General features: G+C 44.5%; 2 protein-coding genes and 1 long non-coding RNA gene across 3 annotated transcripts in view; 1 reads left to right on the top strand and 2 right to left on the bottom strand.

Moving 5' to 3' along the window:
* Positions 1-6,753, bottom strand: part of RETREG1 (reticulophagy regulator 1) — a 139,046-nt gene extending 132,293 nt beyond the window's left edge. Inside the window, exon 1 of the mRNA XM_075921450.1 lies at positions 6,430-6,753. Coding sequence (XP_075777565.1) covers positions 6,430-6,725 — 296 coding nt within the window. The 5' untranslated portion in view covers positions 6,726-6,753. The remainder of the gene's footprint in view (positions 1-6,429) is intronic.
* Positions 6,754-13,473: 6,720 nt separating this feature from the next.
* On the top strand, positions 13,474-24,561 carry LOC142827211 (uncharacterized). Its single transcript, XR_012901788.1, has 3 exons — positions 13,474-13,707; positions 15,271-15,326; positions 24,264-24,561. It is a non-coding gene; the product is annotated as an uncharacterized LOC142827211 (long non-coding RNA).
* MYO10 (myosin X) overlaps positions 14,635-25,133 on the bottom strand; it is a 368,617-nt gene continuing 358,118 nt past the window's right edge. The window contains exons 39-41 of the mRNA XM_006135809.4: positions 23,003-23,455; positions 22,396-22,587; positions 14,635-19,258 (exon numbers count right to left, since the gene is read on the bottom strand). Coding sequence (XP_006135871.2) covers positions 19,148-19,258; positions 22,396-22,587; positions 23,003-23,455 — 756 coding nt within the window. The 3' untranslated portion in view covers positions 14,635-19,147. The remainder of the gene's footprint in view (positions 19,259-22,395; positions 22,588-23,002; positions 23,456-25,133) is intronic.

Raw genomic sequence — 25,133 nt, 5'->3', positions numbered from 1 at the left:
AAAATAATGTAGGGAAGTGTTTTTAATACATACAAACACACATCTGTGCAGAATCATTCTATCCCCCTTAAAATGTATATTAAAACATGCATATTTGCAGAGACTAAGCTGTCACAAACAATTTTAGCCCTATTGTTAGAGTAGTGTTTCTAAATGGCAGTCTCTTTTGATTGTGACAATATAAGTCCATATAAATGACATGGTTTAGGACAATTCAGAGAAGGAAAAGAACAACTCCAATACTCATTTAAACTCATTAAAAGATATTAACAATTTTTATTCATCTTTTTCTTGCCACTCTGAACTGGATGATACAGTTGATAGCAGGTACCAATCTACGTAACAGTATTTATAAAGGCACCAAAACCTACAGTATCCAAGATATCAACTTGGAGCATTATGAAACATTAAAGCAGAAGTAGGGAACCTAAGGCTTGCCTGGATCTGGCCCCTGAGGCTTAGGGCTTTCCCTCAACATTGGGGAGCTTGCGCTGGCACTCCAGCCCCCCTACTACTTCTCCTGGGGTGGAGGGGAGGGGATGGAGCACACAACATCTTCTAGCCTGGGCCTGACTGATTTTCCCTGACCGAAAAAAGGTTCTCCAACCCTGCATTAAACAGTGTTTTATGATATCACGTATTTGATAAGAAAACTAAGATTTTTTTGAGCAAGTTCCACACTGAAGATTACTAGAATTTACTAGAAACTTACGCTCAAGAAAACAAGGGTAAGTTAAGAGGTAGGGTGTTTGATAGTTACAGTATATGCTAATCTTTCCAGACAAAAATTATTTGTGGGCTACCTCATGGGTTTGGTATTAGTACCTCTTTTTATTAAAAATGTAAAATACTTGGGTGAGAATATCACATCTAGAAGACTATGCAAAGATTGTGTATGCCGCTTACACTTATAAGCTTATTTAAAAAAATTAACTACTTTTGATAAATGTGCAATTATGTTAGGATGGACATTCAGTTTTATGTAAACTGTGTACTACTGGGTTTAAAGACATCAAGCGAAATAGACAACACTTAAGAAACACAACCGTCATGTAGAATTATTCTTACCAGAAAAGGAATTCAGAGGTTATATGAAAACTCTAATTTCTTCTTTAACTCACATCCCATGCAGTTAGTGGGGTAGAATTTGCTTCCCTTAATTAATTTTTCTACAAACATATATCTGCAATCACTCAAAAGACTTGTATCATAAGTAAACTATTCTCCCCAATCTCAAATAAAAAGTTAGGATGATGTGATAAAGGGATAGACTACAAATGAAGTAGTGATTAAACCAGGGGTGGGCAATAATTTTTGCAGGGGGTCCACTTTACCAATGTTGGTATGTGGCTGCAGGCTGGTTACAGGCCTCCTGGAAGGGGCAGGGACTTGAATGGAATAAGTGGGGCTGGGGTTACATGGAGGAAGAGAGTGCGTGTGTATGAAAGACACACTTTGTGTGCGTGACACAAATTGAGTGTGTGTGGCACAGAGACCAAAGAGTATGTATGGCACAGTGACTGTGTGGGTGTGGGTGTGTGAGAGACAGTGACACAGAGTGGGTGTGTTGGCTATGTTTGAGAGATTTTGCACTCTGTCTCTAAGGGAAATCCGTCCTGCTCTGTTGTCTCCTTCCACCTCCTCTCTTAACTCCTGAGTCACATGCTTTAGATTCGAGCAGCTCTGCTGACCATGTATCTCCTTCTATGATCCCTGCTCTGCAGAGATGCGGTACAGCAGCATAGGGACATCCTGACTTCAGCACTTCCCTCTCCCTTCCACGCGCCTGCATAGCTAGCAGGAGAATCCTGAAAACAACTGGGAGGCAGAACAGAGCACAGTGTGTGTGTGGGGAGGGGGGGGGGCAAAGGAGAGAAGGGGCACACACACTGCAGACTGGGGGCTGTAAGTATTAGGGATGTTAACTCTCAGTTATTTATTGGTCGAGTAGTCAATGGAATTTCCATTGACTATTCAACTAGTCGATAGGCATGTCCATATTCCTCCTTTGAAATGTACAAGAGCCCCCGCATGCAGAGGAGGAATGCAGAACTCTGCACGCAGCTTGGGGCCAGCGGGAAGTCCCGCTGACTCCAGGCTGCATATCGCATGCCAGCTTTGAAATATGCATTTCAAAGTAGAAGTGCAGCATAGAGCCTGGGGTCCATGTTACCTTGTATTTGAAATGTCATGTGAAGCCATAGTCAGCTGGGGACTCCCCAGCTGATCCCGGGCTCCGCCAGCATTTCAGCAGAACCTGGAATCAGCTGGGGATTCCCCAGCTAATCCGAGATTCTGCAGAAATGCTGCACAGAGCCCGGGATCAGCTGGGGAGGGCTTTGCGTGGCGCTGCCACTTTGAAACGCCGAGGCAGCTGTGCGGCGCTGCTGCTTTGAAGTACCCCTCCCCTCCTCCTTTTCTGCATCTATTTGATAGAGGTAGCAAGGGGTGGAAATTGACTTAACTGACTATCTGATAAGCATTTGCTTATCAGATACAGGTGGTCCCTGAGTTATGAATGCATCGACTTACGACCGTTCGTATTTACGGCCAACCTCCCATTAAGCGCATCCCCGAGTTACGAAAACGAGATCAGCACTTATGAACAGCACGGTAACATGTAAAAGAATGGGGCCCAATTTACGAACAGATCGAGTTACAACCAAGTGTTTGGTACATAACTCGTTCATAAGTCAGGGACTCTCTGTAGTTGACTTGTCCTCAACATCCTTAGTAAGTATGCCCTTCTGCTAATCAGGAGGGCAGGCTGGAGAGAAATGGTTAGCAAGCCAGATCTGGACCTTGGGCCTGAGTCTGCCTGCCTGCCCACCCACCCCTGGGTTAAACAGTCACATGTAAGATAAATTAGAATTATCTTTGATCACCTTCTTGCATACAGGTCTCACTCTTCTCAGAATGAGAGAAGCATACATTCAAACCCGAAAAAAACCTGACTGTGAAGTGATACCGAGAAGGAAAGTCTTGTGATTAAAACACTGGACTGGGAATTGTAAATCTAGGTTCAACTCCCAGTGCCATTGCTGGCTTCATGTGTGATCTTGGGCAAATCTCTCTACTCAATATCTCAGTCCCCTATTTGTAAAATCAGTATAACACTTCCTTTGACCCAATCTTTGCCTTGATTGTTTAATATGTAAATTCTTTTGGGACAGAAAAATGTGATTCAAATACGGGCTGAGACTTGCAGGTGCTATTGTAATACAAATATTTTAAAAATTGTATAAAAACTAAGACTTTAAAAATAACATTCAATTTGAAAATACTTTCATATTAATACTCTTAATTTTTTGCAAAATTTGCCTGTACACAAACTTAAGTTGTATGTATGCTAGGTTTTTTTTTTAATTTACTGACACCTCAGAGTAGGAGAGATAAACATACGCATAAGTGTTTGCAGGACTGAGGCCTTCAAGGAGCCTTAAACTAGAAGTCAAGAAAACTTCCACCATAAGAAATCTTGGATATACTTCAAAGCAGTTTCAAGGTTCAGAAGGTGGCTCCTAGCACACATTTCACTATTCACAGTCAGAAAAAGAAGCTGAGCTAAATTTTACTATAGATGATCCATAAAAATATAATCCAAGGTGATCCATAAAAATATTTAATCTAAGGATTTTTTAAACAGAGATAAGAATGAGGTCAAACTAAGGAGTTTACAAAAAGAAATTCTAATATCTTTTTCTTCTTACTTTGTACAGGGGAGCACACTTTGCACAGTGTGATCATTATGATCAAGAATGGGAGGGAAGATTATACCACCAGGCAACAGAACGTAGTTGAGCTACAAATGCTTCCAGTCTCTGCCTACACACACCTTCCATGCAGGTTTAAAATGTGTGATGACATGCAGAGGTTAAAGGCAGGTGGGGGGGAAGCATGGCTCCTTCTGTCTGCCAGAACTTTAGAGATGTGAATGGGTAACCAGACGATGCTTACTGAGTGTCAGTTAACAGAGGGCTGCTTCAGTTCCAAGGGGCTGATGGCTCCTAGTTGACATGGGCCAGCAGCCCAGCGCAGGGCCAGGAACAGCCGGGCTGGAGCAGTTCTTCCACCCTCCACTATTTAACCAGTTAACTTTAATATTTAAGCAGTTAACTAATTAAAAAGGATTTTACATCCCTAGCTAGAACTAGACAAAGAGTTCCTACTGTTCTCCCTGACTGCTTCTCCACCCCCAATTGCACTCATGTGCAACAAATTTCCCATTCAACACTTTGGCTGAACCTGATGCCCCATCCTGTTCTAATCTACTTTAACCATTGATAATATAGTTCCATAGGCTATCATTTACATCCCTGAATCTTTCCTGGTTTTCCCTCACCCATCAATTCTCTCTGCACAGTAAGGTGGATAAAGGCTCCAAGAAGAGCTCTGCAGTGAAAGCCAGGTTTTCTTCATCCTGGCACTCTCTGGCATTAGGCACATAGCATGAATTTGAAATTCTTCCAAAGTAATTTCACTTAAATATCAGTAGACATATAGTGAGCTGCCAATAAGACCACCAAAGTCAACAGTATATACATGAACATAACAGGAAAAATGTTTTTTAATTGAAGGAGCAAAAATAACAATGGTCACACCCATCTACTAATGCACAGGTTCAGCTCAGATCTGGACAGACAATGTACTTATTGTGACTGACTATTCTTTTGGCTCGATGTTATGCTCAAAATGAGTGACAAATGGGGAGGAGTCCTGTGATGCCCTAAATAAATGCAACTTACACTACCTGAAATGAAGAATGTAATACAATTATATTATAGCCTAACTAGCTTTAATGCTATTATTAATATTCTTTTATCAATACTCTATCCTTATTTCATTACATGGCTTTGTTAAAAAAAGGTTATAAGGCATTATGACCCCTCCAAACTTTAAGAAACCATTATTGCAGAAACTGATTAGATCTGACATACCTAGAAAACAATGGCACACTTCTATTTTCTTAATCCAAGAATCTTAACTTCTATAGCAAATATAGGAATGTCTGTTATGAATTAGGAGTTTTTAGGTTGGAATTCAATTGAGTTACATATCACCTATCTTGCAAACAAGGAAAGGACCCTTTTGTCAAGCCTAGGCATTAAAATATCTCTCCTTTCAAGTCAGCAAATGAAAATGCATCCATTTTAATTAAAGAGCTCAGGGTTATTTTTTTGTATACGACATATATTTTCCTGTGTAGTGTGATGCTGAAGAAAATATTGAAGTTCTTTCCTTATGATTTAGACTGCATACTACTTAAAAATTAACATTTAAAAGGTCATAAAACACTGAACACAATTGTCAGTAATCCACCTGTTTGCTTTGTCTCTTAGCCTACGTCTAGATTGCATCCCTTTTCCGAAAAAGGGATGCAATCTAGATGTAACCTTCCTTTCCTTACTGAGGAAGAAAGGGGGCCATGCTATGGTGAAAAAAAACCAAAAACAATTTGGTGCCCTATTTTCACTTGTATTAAAAGAATCAGGACTGAAATATGTGTACATACAATACTGTATGTATGGACACAAAAGAACACATGTAAAATCTGATGATGGAGGTGTGGATTTTTTTTTTATATCTTGGCACAGCCATGGCTGAAAGAAAAATTGAAACACAGAGAATAAAATATTCCTATAGGAATATATTGAAGATTTTGGTTGGTGAGTGCAGGGTGATTTTGCAACACAATGCTAACATATTTATGTCAATTTTAAATCTTTCTTGTTCATTCACAAAGTTGACCTAACCAACTAGAAATGATTGAGTCAAGCACAGATGGTATGTTTGGTGCTGCACACAACACAAAATACAGAAAGCCCTTTTCCTGCAAGACTACCTATTTTATAAAGCAAGCTTAACTTTACACCCATTTATGGCCTCACTCCCCTTGTTACCAACTCCACATGAGTGGACTACTCATTTGTGTACTGCTCATTTCATGATTTGGGTCTAATTTAATGAGTACAACTCCTCTTCCACAACCGTTCTGGAGCTCATGTGCTCCCCATCCCCCCATCTCAAATCCAGAGGACGATATTTGGCGCCTGGGCAAATCCCCGTCGTACGGATTTGTTGGTGGGGAAGGGAAAGGCCAAAAATATGCAAAAGTAACGAATGCAAGTGCAGGGAGGGCACACTGTACTCTCTTCAGCTCTGGATGTTGGGCAGAAACGAGGAAGGGAATAAAGTGGTCAGAGATGTCTCCTGGAGGCAGATAAGAAGGCAAGGATGGGTCCCTTCCAAAGGGAGGAGATGCAGACTAGGAGGAGCCCCGCGGGCAGAGAGGGGGTGGGGGTATCTCAGAGAACGGGGTGCACTGGGCACAGGCGCTCATGGAGCGGGGCCGGGAGGAGGGCTGAGGTCTGTGGTCACTGGCGGGAGGTGTCGAGTCTCTCCGGGGGCAGGGCGGGGCACAGCTCTCACCAGAACAGCAGGTTGGCGCAGACGAACCCGCCCAGGCTGCGGAGCGGCCTCTCCCAGCTCAGAGCAGCCGCGATGCAGCCGCCCAGCGCCAGCCCGGTCTCCCCCAGCAGCGCGGGCGCGGCCCCGCCGGACACCTGCTCCGGCGCCGCATCCCCGACCGCTGTCTCCTGAAGCGGCGGCTGGAGGCTCCCCGCCGCCGCGCTCCGAGCCCCGGGCACCTCCTGGCCGCCGCCTCCAGCCTCGGCGCCGCCCTGCTCTGGCTGCTGCTTTTGCTGCCGCGGCTCCGCACTCGCCATGTCTCGGTGGCGGTTGCTGGGTGCGGGCTGGGAAGGGGCGGGGCGAGGACGCGGGGGGGGGGGGTCCGCGCGCACAGCAGCTCCCTCGGACAGGCACCGGCTGACGTCAGCGCGGGCCCGGGAGCCGTTGCCACCGCTGGGGGAGGTAGAGCTACGTGAGGCAGGTGCTGAGGCGAGCGCGAGCTCTGGCGTGTCCGGCCCCGCCCCCGCGCCGGCCGGGGTAAGGGGGCCGCTGTCAACAGGGCAGCGGTTGGGTCGTGAATCCACGTCCCGCGCCGAAGCCCGGCTCCGCGGGGAGTGGGCGGGAGGCCGCGGCGAAGCTGGCCCGTCCGGTTCCGTGGCTGGGCCGGGGGTGGAGGGAAGCGGCCTCCCGTCGGGGCGCCTCAGCCCCGCAAGACCCACCGAGCGCGCTGGGCAGCTGCGCAGTTCCTGGGCTGACGGGCAGCAGCGACACGGAGCGGCCAGGTCCATGCCCCCACAATGGGTGAAGGGGGCACTTAGGGAGGCCCAGTAGCACTAAGGGCAGGAGCTAGGAAAGCTTGGGTCGGAGGCTACTTGTCCATAGAAAAATCAGCCAGGGACTGCACACAAGTGAGAAGACAAAACCCCTCACCAGCGTGGGCCTGGACTGAGAAGTAGAAAGCAGGTTCCCCCACATCCCCCTGGCACAGCAGAGCCTAGTGGGGCCCAGGCTAATAGTGTGAGTGCTCCAGCACCCTGTGGGAGAGGGCGGGGTGCTAGAGTGGCAGCACAAGACTCCCAATGCTGTGGGAGCCCTAACCTCAGGCGCTGGATCCAGGCAAGCTGGGGGTTGCATCCAGGCCCCAGGATTTAGGTTCCCCACCTGTGGCTAAGGGGATCATACAGAACTAGCTACAGTGAGGTGTTACAGGATTGCAGCACTTATACTTAGGCTGGGGTTGGGCAATAATTTGTAATACAGAGACGCACCAAGATTTTGGTATGTGGTCAAGGGCTGAACGTGTGTGTGGGGGGGGGGGGGGCAGCAGGTGGGCTGTAGAACGGAGCTTGGGATAGAGGACTGGGGTGCAGGAGAGTCTGTGGCTAGTTCTCTGAAAACTTCCACACAGTGAGCAGTGGCAGTCAAAAAGGCAAATAGGATGCTAGGAATTATTAAGAAAGGGATAGAAAATAAGACACAGAATATCTTACTGCCCCTGTATAAACTATGGTACGCCCACATCTGGAATACTGTGTACAGATGTGGTCTCCTCACCTCAAAAAAGATATTTTGGCCTTGGAAAGGGTTCAGAAAAGGGCAACTAAAATGATTAGGGGTTTGGAACGGGTACCATATGAAGAGAGGTTAAAGCGACTGGAAATTTTCAGTTTAGAAAAGAGACTGAAGGGGGATATGATAGAGGTATATAAAATCATGACTGGTATGGAGAGGGCAAATAAAGAAAAGTTATTTATTAGTTCCCATAATAGAAGAATTAGAGGACACCAAATGAAATTGATGGGTAGCAGGTTTAAAACTAATAAAAGAAAGTTCTTCACACAGCATGTAGTCAACCTATAGAACTCCTTGCCAAAGGAGGCTGTGAAGGCTAGGACTATAACAGAGTTTGAAGAGAAGCTAGATAATTTCATGGAGGTTAGGTCCATAAAAGGCTGAGGATAGAAGTGGTGTCCGTGGCCTCTCTTTGTCAGAGGCTGGAGAGGGATGGCAAGAGACAAATCGCTTGATCATTGTCTTCAGTCCACCCTCTCTGGGGCACTTGGTGCTGGCCACTGTCAGCAGGCAGGCTACTGGGCTAGATGGACCTTTGGTCTGACCCAGTACGGCCTGAGGCATAGTGGGGGTGCTGTCTACTCTGTGACCCGGGATCCCCCTGCGCTGTGTTGGGAGATTCTCACTGACTCTCCCAAATGTGTATTAACCCAGGCTCAGCCTCCCAGGGAAGAAGACAAAGGAAGGAGGGCAGAGGCCGACACCTGGCTGGGGGGCAGGGCTGGAATAGAGGTTTTTTAGTTTCTGTCTGGTATCATGGAGGAAGCAGCCTAGGAAAGGGTCTGGGGTTTAGGGGCCCAGTCTCCCCCATCTGAAGGGGGGCTGAGGCATCCTAGGCCTGCCCTGTAACCAGATTACATCTATTCTGTGCTGTATCCTGGAGAAGCAATAAACTCCCTCTATTCTACTGGCTGGTGGAGTCTGTTCGTGCCATTACGGGGGTGCAGGAGTCGGGGAAACTCCAACGCACCGCCACATGGCCGTTTTTATGTTCTTATGTGGTCAGAAGAAGTTTGTATGAAGGTGGGGGTTATGATCATGAGTGGGGGCTTGAGGTGCAAGGTCCAGGAGGTGGTATGGATGCAGGAGAGGATTCTGGCCTTGGGAGGGGTCAGTGGGGGTTGCATGGTCTTGAAGGGAATTGTGACCTGGGAGAAGGGGGAAAGTGGGTGCAGAGGGTTTGGGTAGTGACGTGGAGCAGGAAGAGGAGGTCGGAAATACTTATCTAGGCAACTGCCAGCCAGCAGCCCTACAGGAACCTGAGACAGGTCCATACCTGCATGCTGAGATGGCTGCTCCATATGGCTCCAGCACAGAGAGGGGTGAGTAAGGGAAGGAGGAGGTATCACTCTTTGCCTCCAGCAAAATTTCTGACCACCTATTAGCTGGAAACTGGCCAATGGAAGCTAAGGGATTTTGCTAGAGGGTAGGAAAGTGCTTGAAGCCTCTCAGTCCCTCCCCAGCATACAGAGGATGGAGAGCCAGCCTTTAAAGTAGCAGCTGCTGTGTGGTGCGGATGCCAGTGAGTTGGCTGGGGACTGGATCTGGTGGTTGGCAGGCAAGATGTGGTCTGCTAGGTGCCTCTTGTCCACCCCCAAACTAGCCTATGGACCTGGGGAGACTGCAGGGTCTGTGCTACTCCTGTCCTTCCTCCCTCATGAGGTGGGCCCTGTGTGGCTGCAGGAAGAGCCAACAGTGATGGCTTCAGCTCCTGAGTTGGCCTACTGCAGTGTTTCCCAATTAGATTTGGCCACAGCACCCTATTAAACTCAAAATAATTTTGCGGAACTCCTAAAAACAGTCTTATATATGGAGCTTAAAAAGTAGACCTCAAAGTAAGTAAGGATACTAATAAACAAATGCTGAGCAAGGTCATGACGTCAACATTTAGTTTAATTGCACATATTTAAAAACAAATCACAATATGTACAAAAAATAAAACTCAAAAACTAATATGCATTATATTGGTACATGGTTTTATGAGTGATTCCCCAACTGTGTATACTTCTCCGTCTAGTGACATATGATAGCTAACTTTTACACCTCTGTTGTGTTTCATTATCTGTTTTGGCAATTTGTAACATGAAGAGTTTACTTTATTCAAGTAATTCAAGCTTCTGCTTAAAAAACCTAAAGTCTTTATCTTTGTATTCTGAGTGATTTCTTTTGAAATGTCTTCGCAATTTAGCAGGTACTAAAGAACTATGAGATAATATTTGGTTGCATAGTACACACTGGGCATCTGGAGCATCTTTACTTCCACTGCTTGAGAATGCAAATGACAAATAGTCCTTGGTATAACTGCGGTTCTTATTACTTGATGATAATTGAGTGAAATCGGGCAGTGCTTGCTTATCGTGGAGGAATCACTCATCGTTTCCATCAGTGCGGTAACAGATTGCTGAGTATGGGAATTTATGGAGATATATAACGTGATTACACCACTGACTACGTGTGCAGCACTGAGTAGTGACATCATCATCCTCACTCTCTGGCTAAGCTGGCGTTACACAGGGATATTTATCATGGCAGACAAGTGAAAATTGTTTTAAATATTCATAGAATCATGGAATCATAGAGCTGGAAGAGATCTCAGGAGGTCATCAAGTCCAGCCCCCTGCCTAAGGCAGGACCTATCCCAACTAAAATAAACCCAGCCACGGCTTTGTCAAGCCAATACTTAAACACCTCTAGGGATGGAGATTCCACCCCCTCCCTAGGTAACCCATTCCAGTGCTTCACCATCCTCCTAGTGAAATAGTTTTTCCTAATATCCAACCTAGACTTCCCCCACTGTAACTTGAAACCATTGCTCTTTGTTCTGCCTTCTGTCACTACTGTGAATAGCCTTTCTCCATCCTCTTTGAAGCTTCCCTTCAGGAAGTTGAAATCTGCTATCAAATCCCCCCTCACTCTTCTCTTCTGCAGACTAAACAAACCCAGGGTATGTCTACACTACCCTCCTAGTTCGAACTAGGAGGGTAATGTATGCATACCGCACTTGCTAATGAAGCCCGGGATTTGAATTTCCCGGGCTTCATTAGCATAAGCGGGGAGCCGCCATTTTTAAATCCCCGCTGCTTCGAACCCCGTGCAGCGCGGCTACACGGGGCTCGAACTAGGTAGTTCGGACTAGGGTGCCTATTCCGAACTACCGGTACACCTCGTTTCACGAGGAGTAACGGTAGTTCGGAATAGGAACCTAGTCCGAACTACCTAGTTCGAGCTGCACGGGGTTCGAAGCAGCGGGGATTTAAAAATGGCGGCTCCCCGCTTATGCTAATGAAGCCCGGGAAATTCAAATCCCGGGCTTCATTAGCAAGTGCGGTATGCATACATTACCCCGCTAGTTCGAACTAGCGGGGTAGTGTAGACATACCCCCAGATCCCTCAATCTCTCCTCATAGGTCATACGCTCAAGCCCTCTAATCATTTTGGTCGTCCTCTGCTGGACCCACTCCAATGCGTCCACATCCTTTCTATAGTGGGAGGGAGGGAGGGAGGAAGCCAGAACTGGACACAATATTCCAGATGTGGCCTCACCAGAGCCGAATAAAGGGGAATAATCACTTCTCTGGATCTGCTGGCAATGCTCCTCCTAATGCACCCTAATATGCCATTAGCCTGCTTGGCTACAAGGGCACACTGTTGACTCATATCCAGCTTCTCATCCACTGTACTCCTCAGGTCCTTTTCTGCTGAACTGCTACTTAGCCTTTCAGTCCCCAGCCTGTAACATTGCTTGGGATTCTTCCATCCCAAGTGCAGAACTCTGCACTTGTCCTTGTTGAACCTCATCAGATTTCTTGTGGCCTAGTCCTCTAATCTGTCCAGGTCACTCTGGACTCTGTCCCTGCCCTCCAGCGTATCTACCTCTCCCCTCGCTTAGTGTCATCTGCAAACTTGCTGAGGGTGCAATCCATCCCCTCATCCAGGTCATTAATAAAGATGTTGAACAAAACCAGTCCTAGAACTGACCCTTGGAGCACTCTGCTAGAAACCAACCGCCATCCTGACATTGAGCTGTTGATTGCTACCCGCTGGGCCTGGCCTTCTAGCCATCTTTCTATCCATCTTACCGTCCATTTATCCAATCCACATTCCCTTAGCTTGCTGGCAAGAATGTTGTGGGAGACTGTATCAAAAGCATTGCTAAAGTCAAGGTATATCATATTCACTGACTTTCCCATGTCCACAGAGCCAGTTACCTCATCACAGAAGCTAAACTCAAGTGCTTTGTGCACCAGGCCACCGCCCTTGAACACAGTGGAGTCCAAGTATGAGGATTTGAGATCTGCCTCTCTTGTGCAGGAGCCATTCCTATCTATGATGGGCACATATAGGCTACGTCTACACTGGCCCCAAATTCCGGAAAAGGGATGCAAAGCAGGTAAGTCAGAATAGGGAAATCCGCGGGGGATTTAAATATCCCCCGCGGATTTAAATAAACATGTCCGCCGCTTTTTTTCCGGCTTGGGGAAAAGCCGGAAAAAAGCGTCTAGACTGGCGCGATCCTCCGGAATAAAGCCCCTTTCCAGAGGATCTCTTATTCCTACTTCCATGTGCCTTTGGACTCCGTGGGCTAGAGTAAACAGCACTTTAAGCTGCCATCCTCATAAGCCCCCAGGTTCAGCACCCTCTATCCCCACTTTCACACCACAGTCATTCACAGGTAAACCACACAATGAGCAAACCCCACAGGATTTTGGGCACTACAGGGATCTTTTGCTTGGGTACAAGAAGCATTGTTGCAGAGCGAATGGGGAAGCCAAAACAACACCCCTTAAGGAAGAGTGAGCAAAAGAGAAAGAAAGAGAGAGAAGCAACCAGCTTAACAATGAAAGTGATTTATTTCTGAGTAGTGAATAGATATCAAACAGTTACAATATTAAATCTAAATTGAAGCTGATTACAAATGTTAGGTAACCATATAACAGTTTACACAGGGCAGGGTCAGGAGGCTATGCTTAGAGAGATAGTTGAGAGAGAGAAAGAGAGAGAGAGACCTCACCACTCCACGGAGCTTGCACTGATCGGGATTCCCAGATGATGATGGTAGCCGAGGGTCCAGAGGGCAGGAGAAAAGCAGGACAGAGCCCCCAGCACAATCAGACAGGAGATGAAGTCTCAATGGAACTGATGTAGTTTAAGTCCAGGTATCAGAACAGTTTTCTTGGGGCAAGGATAGGAGTTTTTATAGGGATAGTTCAAAGAGAAAGAGGAGAGACAATAGAGATTGATCACCCCTGGTTATGGGTGATGTTCCTTGAACAAGCTCACAATGCAACTAGGCAGTTTCAGTATTTTAGATGTCAATAGGATCGTTACTAGAATTGGTCTGATAATGACTAATCTGGGTGTGAGCAGGCCTAGGTTCATTAGCATCTGGAGCAGGGATTTCCCATCAGGCAGTGCTTCTCTGCTTTCGGTGTCCCATAGTTCACTGCGGTTCCTGCCTTGGAAGATCTGCTCTCCATTCTGTATGCTAATGAGATGTCCCTCTGTTCCATCTTTAATGCAAATGAGGCTGGGGTGTTTCCTTAATTATATCACCCTGGTCTGAAGCAGTTTAGGTGTGTCTTCCCCGGCCTTTTCATTGCTTTGTCTTTGATTCTAGCAGATGCCTGAGTGAGGGGAATGGTTTTCCATGAATGTCACTCCCTGGCTCCCCAAGAGCACAAGGCTGACAGGTGACCATGTTCTGGTTTCCCCAGAATCACAGAGCTGGTGGGTAACAGGAAGTGGAGGGGACACGGGTGTGGGGGGAGGCGGTGCGCATGGTGTGCCGGCCGCTCAGCGCACGTGCCCCAGGACCTGGAGAGAGACGCACAGCAGTGGCGGCTCTGGGACCCGAGAATTAGGTTAGAGTGGGGGGGGGGGAGGAGGGAGTGTACCTGGCTCTAGTCTGGGGAAGGGGGATTGGGTTGGGGGGTATGTGCCTTTCTCTGGGGAAGGGGAGGGGGATTGGGTTAGAGGCTGTGTGTGTGCCTGGCTCTGGGGAAGTGGTTAGAGCAGGGAGGAGTGCCTGGGGGGGGAGGGGGAAGGGAGAGGAGGAGAAGAGCAGCCAGTGAGCTTCCTGAGGCCTGGGATCCCTAGGTACTGGCCCCAGCTGTCTCTGTCCCCTCCTCCTGGCCAGACACCCCCACAAGTACCCTGCCCCAGCACTCTGTCCCCTGCCCCCACCAGCACAGTTGGGGCCACATTAGTGAGGCTTGGGGGGGGTTGGAGTAGTTAGTTTTTTGCATCTCACTTGTATGGCCCTGACTGACTTTTCTGTGGATCAGTGACCAGACTCAAAATAGGTTCCCTGCCCCTCTCATAAATAAAGACAATGCTGAAATATTTTGTGTTTGATATATTTTATTTAAAAATGAAACCTGGCCAAGAAGCCCCCATCTGGCCGCAGCATCATAAAAGTCCTGCACACCCCCCCAGACCACAAACCTGAGCCTGTCATACACTGGAACCCCCTGTCCTGAGCCTCTCACATCCCCACACTCCTGTACCCCCACATCCCCAGTCTTCTGCCACAACACTCCTCCACCATCCACACACCGCAAACCTGTGTCCTGAGCCCATCATACTACCAGCCTCCCTGCCCCGAGCCCCTCATAAACCCCATCCCATCCCAAATTCCCTCCCAGAACTTGCACCTCACACCCCTTCCCGTTGTTATTTTTGCGAGCCAAAATAGCAGTGGAGACAGCATGAAGAGCCGGGGCAAAGTTATTGAGCAAAAAAAAAAGGGGAGGGAGGGGAGCCGTACCCTGTGATGATTGTACCAGCACCTATTTTCCCTCAGCACGGCGGGTTTTTTTTCCCTCAACAACTTTTCCCTGGCTCTTCACGCTGTCTCCACTTCTCCACTGCTATTTTGGCTCTTCGTCTGGAACGGGTTGGCCACCCCTGAACTAGAAGAATAAAGTTGCACCGAATGTGGATATGCAGACACTGCTAGTGTTCCATCTTGCAGTTATGGGTGGCAAGTAGGAATGGATAGAGCAGCTGAAGCTGCCCTACTCTTTTTTCACTCTGCTATGGAGGGTCCAACTGACATTCAGAATTATTCCAATCTCACAGAGTGGGGTGTGCGCACAGACACACCAGGAGTGGAACACATGTGGACAATCACTAGAACCATAGTTTGACTGTTGTCTTGTATCTTACCATGGGCCCAAGGTATTGGAAATTAATGTTTTTGCTGCCCTGCATTACAATAACATAAGATGACGGTGAGACAAACAACATTACAGGAAACCTGCTTTAAGATATGCTCTTCTTTCGCTCCAGGGGGGAAAGGAATGGAATGATGAGAAATGTGTGAAGAGATCAGAAACTCCAGCACAGTAAGTTTGCTACATGCTATGTTGTGGATTCTTTGAGAAAAAGATTCAACAAATCTCAGGAGGTGAGGGTCACACCTCTGGCAAGTTGTCTAGCACTAAGTATAGGGCCCTATGAAATTCATATTAATGAGAACATGAATGATGTCATAGAATCCAGGATCTGCCCAGCATTAGGATCACAGTAGCAGGTGCTGGCAGAAAGAGATCAGTGGGCGCAGGGAGTGAGGGACCATGAAAAAGTGTAGGGGTTAGGAGAGAGAAGGCAGCATCTGAGATTTAAGAGCAGCTTCTGAGAACTCAGTTCCTTGCTGTGTCAATTTCATGCCAGGCATTGTAATGCAGCTGAGGTACTCTTCTGGGACATTGGCATCATAGTACGGGAGAAGCTATGTCAGTGAAAGTATTCAGTGCCCAAGAAAGCACAGGTGCCTTTAAAAGAACCTTTTCATGCTCCTCTATGTAATATCAGTGTCTCACTCCTCATATACACACTGAGAATATATATGTGTTCTGAAGGGAAGAGTGCCTGAGATTGCCCTATTTAACATCATCATCTCTGTCAGCTCTGTAGACACAGAGAGGTGTGTTAGTAAATATAAAAATCTACTTACAGACATTAGGGAATTCCTTTCTGAGGAAAATGCATAAATTACCATAATGGAGATGTCTGCCAGAGATGGCAAAAATAATGACAAAAACTGTTGATTTGGTAGTTTGAATTATTTAATCAAATTTGAAATTAATTTAAGCAATCCTTCAGAATATAGGAAATATGAAAGTACTGAGTTTAAAAAGACAAAGAATGCTGCAAGTATGAATTATTTTATGTTTAGTGCTTTTTTAATCAAATATGAATTAAGTTAAAATTGACATTGTAAGAGGCTTTTATTTCTGTGGCCTTGTTTTACAGTTCAGCAATGTCAGTTTGGTCATATTAACAAATGCGACTTTAAAAAGTGATTTAAAATTAATCATGTACTTTGTAGAGGCAGTAAACTTTGCTTAAATTGTCACTTTTTTTTTATAAAATCACTTTTTCACATTGTAATCCAATTCTGAACATTTTATGCATGTATAGCAGTGTTTCTCAAAGTGGTCCACAGATCCACTCTGAAGAAGCTGCTAAATGACCACTGTGGTTTGTTTATTTAATGGCTCCACAGCCACAGAGCCTCATGGCTCCCATTGGCTCCAGTGCACTGTTCACAGCCAAGGGGAGCCACGGGAATCAGCGGCCCAGCCCATGCCGCTTCCTGTGGCTCCCCTTGACTGCAAACAATGAACAGGAGCCAATGGGAACTACGAGGATCCGTGGATGCGGAGCCAAAATATAAACAAACCAGAGCTGCCAGTTAGCAGGTTTCTCAGAGTGGATTTGCAGACCACTTTGAGAAACACTGATGTATAGTAAAGCTACTTGTCAATGTATCAAACAATTTTGATTAAAAAACATAATGGTGAAATTATTTTTTTTAATGGAAAAATGAAATCAGAAAATCCACTCATTTCATGGGGCCCTAAATAGGGATGTTAAATTGTGATTAATTTGCTAGTCGAGTAAGTAGCTACATGTGCCTGCACAGGGAAAGAAGGATACTGTTTGGCTAGGTCTACACTGCATGCTTTTTGCGCAAGAACAGTTCTTGCGCAAAAACTAATGGAGCGTCTACACTGCACGCGTGTTTTTGCACAAGTATATTTACAGTAAAGCATCAGAAGAGAGGGCTTCTTGCACAAGAGTTATTCCTCTCCCCACGAGGAATAAGCCCTCTTGTGTAAGAGCTCTTGCGCAAGAAGGCAGTGTGGACAGGCAACAGGGGTTTCTTGCGCAAGAAACCCCTATGGCTAAAATGGCCAGCAGAGCTTTCTTGCTCAAGAGAGTGTCCACACTCTTTTGATGCTCTTGCGCAAAAGCACATGGCAGTGTGGACGCGCTCTTGCACAAGAACTCTTGTGCAAAACAGTTCTTGTGCAAGAAACCTGCAGTGTAGACATAGCCTGCATGACAAGCTTTTTTAAAATACCAGGTAGCTTGTGGTAAAGACCTCTTGGCCACGCACCTATCAGACCTGTGTATGCTGAAAGTTGCTGTAATGTATACTGTGCATTTCTAAGGTGTTTCTGTTTCCTGATTAAATTATCTATTGCTAGGACAACATTGCATTTTGTTTCCAGAGAGATTTTATATTATACAGTAATACTCAATTCTCATGCTTTAGCATTTCCCTGATTTCTCTCATATTTCCTCAGGCTGCATCCCTATCTTTTGCTATTTGTGGATTGTTTGTGTAATACCAATTTTGGGGTAATCCATAAAGCTTTGTACCAAGCAGGTGGTTTGGGGTCACACTAAGGCTTTGAGAAACTGAATATATTAGAAGCCATTATATATTGCTGTACTTTTTTTTACTCAATGTAAAAGACAAATACCATCACAAATGTAAAAATAACTCCAGTTTGCCCCTAAAAAGCTGGAAGATAACCAGTTTCAACAGAAATAGGAAACAAACATATTAACTAGGATCTTTTATTGCTGGACCTTCTTTGAGCACATAATATTTCTTAAAGGCTGAGGTTGTCAATAAGGGCTAGTACATGTCTGTTTGTTCTTTGCTATACACAAAAAGACATAATAAATTCAAGTTTTGCCTTATATTACAAGTCTTCCATACAAAAATAAAAGTCCCAAATCAGCTTTCTATTGGCTGATAGCACTGACTTATTTACAGGTCCTTTATCAAGAACCATCATTAGGCATCAGGGTAAATATTGCGAGGTATTTATAACAATCGTTTATATATAATTTCTCTCTTGTCTAATTTCTACTTTAAAGGGTTCTAATCTTTTCTGATTGGTTTATTTTGGAGCATCCAATCAGAGTTTTATAAGAATAATATCTTTACAAGAAATGTTTAATATGTAAAAATTTAAATTGAAACAAATTAAAGAATATTGTATGGATAACTGTATTTCCTTATTAGAGCAGTTTATAAATAGCTTCATATCTATAATACAGCACATACGAAATGAAGACGTGCTATTTACGTGGTAAAATGCAGAAAAAAGGTATGAAAATTCTAGATTTTGATTTTTTAATAAAACTGGTTTATAAAAGTAACTATAAAATGGAAACAACTATAACTCTGTGGACTATTAAAATATACAGAAAGACTGTTTACACCATTGCACATCATTATTCCCTTTGCTATAAATGCTTGTGAGATATGGAATAAAATTAGAGTCTATGTTGGACATATGCATGCACACATAAGCATGCATCCAGGAAAACAAGGGGAAAAACAATACACACTGTCAATTAAGTCTACAAGGAAGGCTGCCAGCAGCACTCCGACAAAATACTTTCTCCCCCACACACAGATCAGGCCAGTAGGTTAGTGTATATTCATTATGGCTAAATTAACTCCTCCTCTTCCATCTTTTCTTAGAATTCTAAATAGGGAAAGAAAGCATATCCCTGCTCCCCAACAACACAATTTATGTAAATACAAGGTGGTTTTAATATCTTAAGGCACTTCTTACTGCTTGAATGGCAGTGTACTAAGTTTTAAGGCATACAATATGTCATCTAAAAGTAATAAAGCTTCAGAATTTTGAAGAAGGTTAGTCAGAAGTTTTTAGTATGTTGTTATTAACGTTGATATTTTACAGAGGCCTCTTGGAAAAAGCTTTGCTTGGCAATTTTCCCAAAAATTCTGTTTCTTGGGTAGCTTGTTGACAACTCTGATCAGTATTTTCAGGCCATCTATGGGTCACGAGTGATATGTTCTGATGATAATGGCACAGTGAGACTGGTTCTGTTTTCATCTGGAGCTGTTTTGACTCCCATGGCTACTCACTGATCGAGAGGTGCTGTAACGTTTTTTCACAATCATACTTATATAAGCTTTCATCAATTTTGCAATGTCAACCACCTGCCGAGAGAGTAAAAATAACCCAAACCTTTTAGCATGATACAATAATGCATCTAGGCACATAAAACAGCAGTATGACTTCCGCTATTTAACCCCTTACCAAAACTTCTTAATTTTAGTTAACACAAATACTTATAAACTTAGTAACTTCTACATAAGTGCTACTCAATACGTGGCCCGCATGGTGCCATTTGGGTTTATGCAGGGCTCAACACGCGGCATGTGGGTGGGATCCTCTGAACATGGATTCCACTGTGAACACACTCCACAACAGCAAGGCGTTCCCCGGAGGGGTGAGCATTGAAAGATACAAGCAGATGGGCTGGCTGGAACAGATGGGTACAAGGTGTCAGCGTTACTAGCTCCCAGGGAGGAGGTGCCGGGAGCACTGGGGCATCATGGGAAGTGCTTGTAATTAATGACCATCAGTGTGAGAGAAACAATTTGCATATATTTTTGCATGTATATGCAACCACACTTAAGTTGTGGTCCTTGGCATGTACTGTGAGTATCATTGTGGCCCCTAGGTCTTTCAAAGTTAAGTAGCCATGTTTTACACTATTTCTATTTTGCCTCGACTCTATGCCTCTGCTACAGAACAACAATTACTTTGGCTACTGTTAAAAATCAGTGTTTTAGATGAAAAAAAAAAGTCTACAAAACTGTATTTAAATCTTTAAAAATTGAGTTAAAAGTAATGAGAAATCCTGTAGAATCTTAGGGTACGTCTACATAGCAGCACTAAAGTCAAATTAAGCCATGCAACTTGAGCTACATCAATTACTTAGCTTAAGTCGAATATCTTAATTCGGCTTTTGGCTCTGTCTACACATCAGGAAGTTGAAGGAAGAACACTCTTCCTTTGACTTCCCTTACTCCTCATGAAATGAAGGTTACCATGAGTCGGTGTAAGAAGTCCTCCAGTTTGACATTATTTTGAAATAAAGGCTTATAGTGTAGACGCGCACTGTTATTTCAGAATAATCTCAGTTATTCTGAAAGAACGCTGCTGTGTAGATGTACCTTTAAAGACTAACAGATTTATTTAAAAAAACAACAAATAATCTAGTCGCACCTTAAAGACTAACAAAACACATAGATGGTATCATGAGCTTTCATGGAAAGTAATCTGCGAGCCAGCTGATGTCCCTGTTCATGCCATTTGCATAAGAATTAAATTTGTAAATGAAGTTAATTTCCAATCCTTCTCTGTGTATTTGGCTTGTGGAATTGGCCTGAAACAACATGGAGACTTGGAGATCCATTAATGAGTGTCCGGACAAATTAAAGTGTTCTCCAACAGGTTTTTGTGTATTGCCTTTTTGGATATCTGATTTATGTCCACTAATTCTTTCCTGTAGAGACTGTCCAGTTTGGCCAATATACATGGCAGCGGGGCACTGCTGGCATTTGATGGAATAGATCACCTTAGTGGATGTGCAGTTAAATGATTTAACTACCTTCCACATCCTAATGACTTAAGAACAATTAGCACCTCCATTTTTGGTTGGTTGGTTATCAGCCTCTTATAACTACTTGAAGCATCTACTCAATCTCTCTCTCTCTTTTTTCTCTCTTTTTCCCCCCTCACCCTCCTTTCCCTTATTTAATCTTGGATCTGGACTTCTAATACTTCAGTCATCTGAATAAGTGGGTTGCACTCACAAAAGCTCACAATAACAACTAACATGTTTTGTTAGTCTTTAAGGTGCTACTAGACTATTTGTTGTTTTTTAAGTTTTACCTGTTACAGACTAACTCGACTACCCCACTGAAGATTTATTTTATTAGGGCATTAGCTTTTGTGGGCAAAAACCCATATGATGAAATGGGTCTTTGCCCATTAAAGTTTATGTCCAAGTAAATCTGTTAATCTTTAAGGTGCCATGGGACTCCCTATTATACTTGAGTTAAAAGTATTACCTGGAAAAAGTAATGAGAGATTAGAATAATAGAATCCTAGGGTTGGAAGAGACCTTAGGAGGTCATCGACTCCAGCCCCCTGCCCAAAGCAGGACTAATCCTAACTAAATCATCCCAGTCAGAGTACATGTCAAGATGGAACATAAAGCCTGTAGGGATGGAGTTTTCCCCCACCTCCCTAGGTAACACATTCCAGTACTTCACCACCCTCCTAGTGAAATAGTTTTTCCTAATATCCAACCTAGACCTCCCCCACTGTAACTTGAGACCATTGCTCCTTGTTTGGCAATCCGTCACTACTGAGAACAGCCTTTCTCCATCCTCTTTGGAACCTCCCTTCAAGAAGTTGAAGGCTGCTATCAAATCCCCCCCCCCTCACTCTTCTCTTCCGCAGACTAAATAAGCCCAAATCCCTTAGCCTCTCCTCATACGTCATGTGCTCCAGCCTCCTAATAGTTTTGGTTGCCCTCCGCTGAAAAAGTTTTTCCATTAAAAGTATTTGCGTAAGAAAGCATTGATACTGGCATGTGCCTTTGCGCAAAAGATTTGCTTTTCTGCAAAAGCATCCATGCCATTTTAGCCATCAGGCCTTCTTGCGCAATTAATTAACGTTGCTGTCTACACTGGCCCTCTTACACAAGAATACTTGCGCAAGAGGGTTTATCCCTGAGTGGGAACGTCAGACTATTTGCACAAGAACCACTGATTTTGTACATTACAAAGTCAGTGTTCTTGCGCAAATACTCGCGGCCAGTGTAGACAGGCGGCAAGATTTTGCGCAAAAGCAGCCGCTTTTATGCAAAATCATGCCAGTCTAGACGCAGCCCAGATGTGGCCTCACCAGTCCCGAATAAAGGGGAATAATAAACTTCGCTAGAACTTCTGGCAGTGCTCCTCCTAATGCATCCTAATATTCCATTAGCCTTCTTGGCTACAAGAGCACACTCATATTTAGCTTCTCATCCACTGTGATTCCCAGGTCCTTTTCTGTTGAATCCTGAAACAATGCTTGGGATTCTTCCGTCCCAAGTGCAGGACTCTACACTTGTCCTTGTTGAACCTCATCAGATTTGTTTTTGCCCAATCATCCAATCTGTCTAGGTCACTCTGGACCCTATCCCTGCCCTCCAATGTAACAACCTCTCCCCCTAGCTTAGTGTCATTTGTAAATTAACAAGAAAAACGTACTACAATTTCTCTTACTCTTTACTTACCTTACTGGTCTCAAAAAGTAGTTCTCGCTCATCCACCACAATCTTGTACGTGTTGGCTAGTGGTGCCCCAAAGGACAAGATATGTTCATACTGGAAAACTTCCAAAGGCCTGCCTTCCCCACGCTTGTACACAGAAACTGCATCAGCACTGACTCCCAACCAGAGTTCTTGTGGGAAGCCTCCTTCTTTACACTAATGAAGGAAAGAGTATAAATGAACAGTTGGTAAAACTTGAAAAAAATGCTTATTGCTGAGGTAGTGGGTGTTCCCTAAATCAGTTCAAGTAAAGGTAATCTAATATTCTGTGCAATAATTTCTATTCTTCATCTTGCCAACTTTTTTATGGGAGGCAGTTATTTGATTTTGTAGAAAATATTATGGTTCATTAATAGACATATTCATGTCTACATTGGGTATTATAACTAGAGTTCCTTTTGACTAAATACTTCATATTATGCCAGCCTTCTCTCCTCCAAGAGAAAGAGAGTATTATTCCTTGAAGTAATATATTGTTACATTCAATGGGGACACTTTGGCATTGAGTTTGTAGTCTAGAATAGTAGCAACTTGCCAATTGGCAACTGACTGCTTCGTCTGTCTTACTCACCTCCACATCAAAGAGCGTTGACCCATAGCCAGGCCACTCCTTCATCAGATACATGTATTTGGCCATAGCCTGTTCCTGGTTCATTCCCTGAAATTTTTTCCACTTGTCGATAACACTAGTCTTTGCAGCTGAGACTTCCTCTTTGATCCACATATCCAACATCTGCTCCTCCTCCATCTTCTGTTTACTGATGGAACCACTCCGGAAACTCCTCCTCAATGTTCCTTCAAGAAAGCTGGCTCGCTTCCTCTCAATCCTCTCTGTTGGGGTAAACATTTTAGTAGACTGTATAATATGAGATTTTAGCCTTTGTAAGGGATAGACTTCTTCTATTTCCATGATGGTGGTATGGAGACTGTAGTCTCCTTGTAGATACTGGAGTCGCAAGGCAGCAAGGATCTGGAGGGTTTCTTCAGGAGCAGGGTAGTGTCCTCTAATCACTGCTTCATGAGCCTAATGGAAAGGAAGAAGAGATTTAGTTTTACACACAGGTAGTAGAACTCAGTTCTTTGGAAACTAGATATTGCCTGCAAACTGGCTTTTTCCCAGGAGCAGGTATGGAAAGCTAATGTGGGGATTTGAGAGATTGTCTTTAGCAGACTAAGGAGGTAGGGTAGGTCAATATGCTTTCTATCCTGGACTAGTAAGCAAAGAACAGCAAGAGTTAAGTGGGGAATACAGTGGAGTCAGAGAGAGAATGAGGCAGCAGTACTGGAGGCAGCAATTAGGGAGAAGAAATTGCACAGTAAGAAAAGCAAATGTGGTAGGCGACTAGGGTGGCTTACCAGGAAAATCCTTGGTGAACTTAAACACAAAAAGGAAGCTTACAAGAAATGGAAAGTTGAACAGATGATCAGGGAGGAGTATAAATATATTGCTGGAGAATACAGGGAAGCAACCAGGAAGGCAAAAGTGCATTTGGAATTGGAGACAGTAAGGAATGTGAAGGGTAACAAGAAAGGTTTCTACAGGCATGTTAGCAATAAGACGGTGATCAGGGACGGTGTGGGGACTTTACTGGATGAGGGGGGTAACCTAGTGACAGATGATGTGGAAAAAGCTGAAGTACTCAATGCTTTTTTGCCTCTGTCTTCACAGACAAGGTCAGTCAGACTACTACACTATGCAACATAGTATGGGATGGAGGTGGGCAGCTCTTGGTGGAGAAAGAACTATTTATAAAAGCTCAGCATACACAAATCCATGGGTCTGGGTTTAATCTATCCAATGGTACTGAGGAAGTTTACAAATGTCATTGCAGAGCCTTTGGAAATTCATGGAGATTGGGAGAGTCGCGGACAATTGGAAAAAGCAAATGAAGTGCCCATCTTTAAAAAAGGAAAGAAGGATAATCCAGGAAACTATAGACCTGTCAGCCTCACCTCCATCCCAGAAAAATCATGCAGGAGATCTTCAAGGAATCCATTTTGAGGCACTTGGAAAAGGGGAAAGTGATCAGGAATAGTCAGCATGGATTCACCAAAGGCAAGTAATGCCTGACCAATCTGATTAGCTTCTACAATGAGGTAACTGGCTCTGTGGACATGGTGAAGTTGGTGGATGAGATATACCTTGACTTTGGCATAGCTTTTGATACAGTCTTCCACAGTATTCTTGCAAGCAAGTTGAGGAAATATGGGTTGGATAAATGGCTAGATTGTCGGGCCCAACAAGTAGTGATCAACGGCTCAATGTCTGGTTGGTGGTTTGCTTCCAAGCAGAGTGCCTCAGAGATCGGTTCTAGAGCCGGTTTTGTTCAACATCTTTATTAAAGACCTGGATGAGGGGATGGATTGCACACTCAGCAAGTTTGTGGATGACACTAAGCTAAGGTGAGGGGTAGATACATTGGAGGGCAGGGATAGGATCCAGAGTAACCCAGACAAATTGGAGGATTGAGCTAAAAGAAATCTGATGAGGTTCAAGTGGAGTCCTGCACTTGGGATGGAAGAATCCCACTCATTGTTACAGGCTGGGACCGAATGGCTAAGTAGTAGTTCTGCAGAAAAAGACCTGGTGATTACAGTGGATGAGAAGCTGGATATGAGTCAACCATGTGCCCTTGTAGCCAAGAAGGCTAATGGCACATTAGGGTGCATTAGGAGGAGCATTGCCAGAAGATCTAGAGAAG

Source organism: Pelodiscus sinensis, chromosome 2 (assembly GCF_049634645.1).
Source record: "Pelodiscus sinensis isolate JC-2024 chromosome 2, ASM4963464v1, whole genome shotgun sequence".
In the NCBI taxonomy this organism is placed as follows: Eukaryota; Metazoa; Chordata; order Testudines; family Trionychidae; genus Pelodiscus; species Pelodiscus sinensis.
Note: the sequence above shows the minus strand (reverse complement) of the source record. Positions and strands in the feature narration are given on the sequence as shown.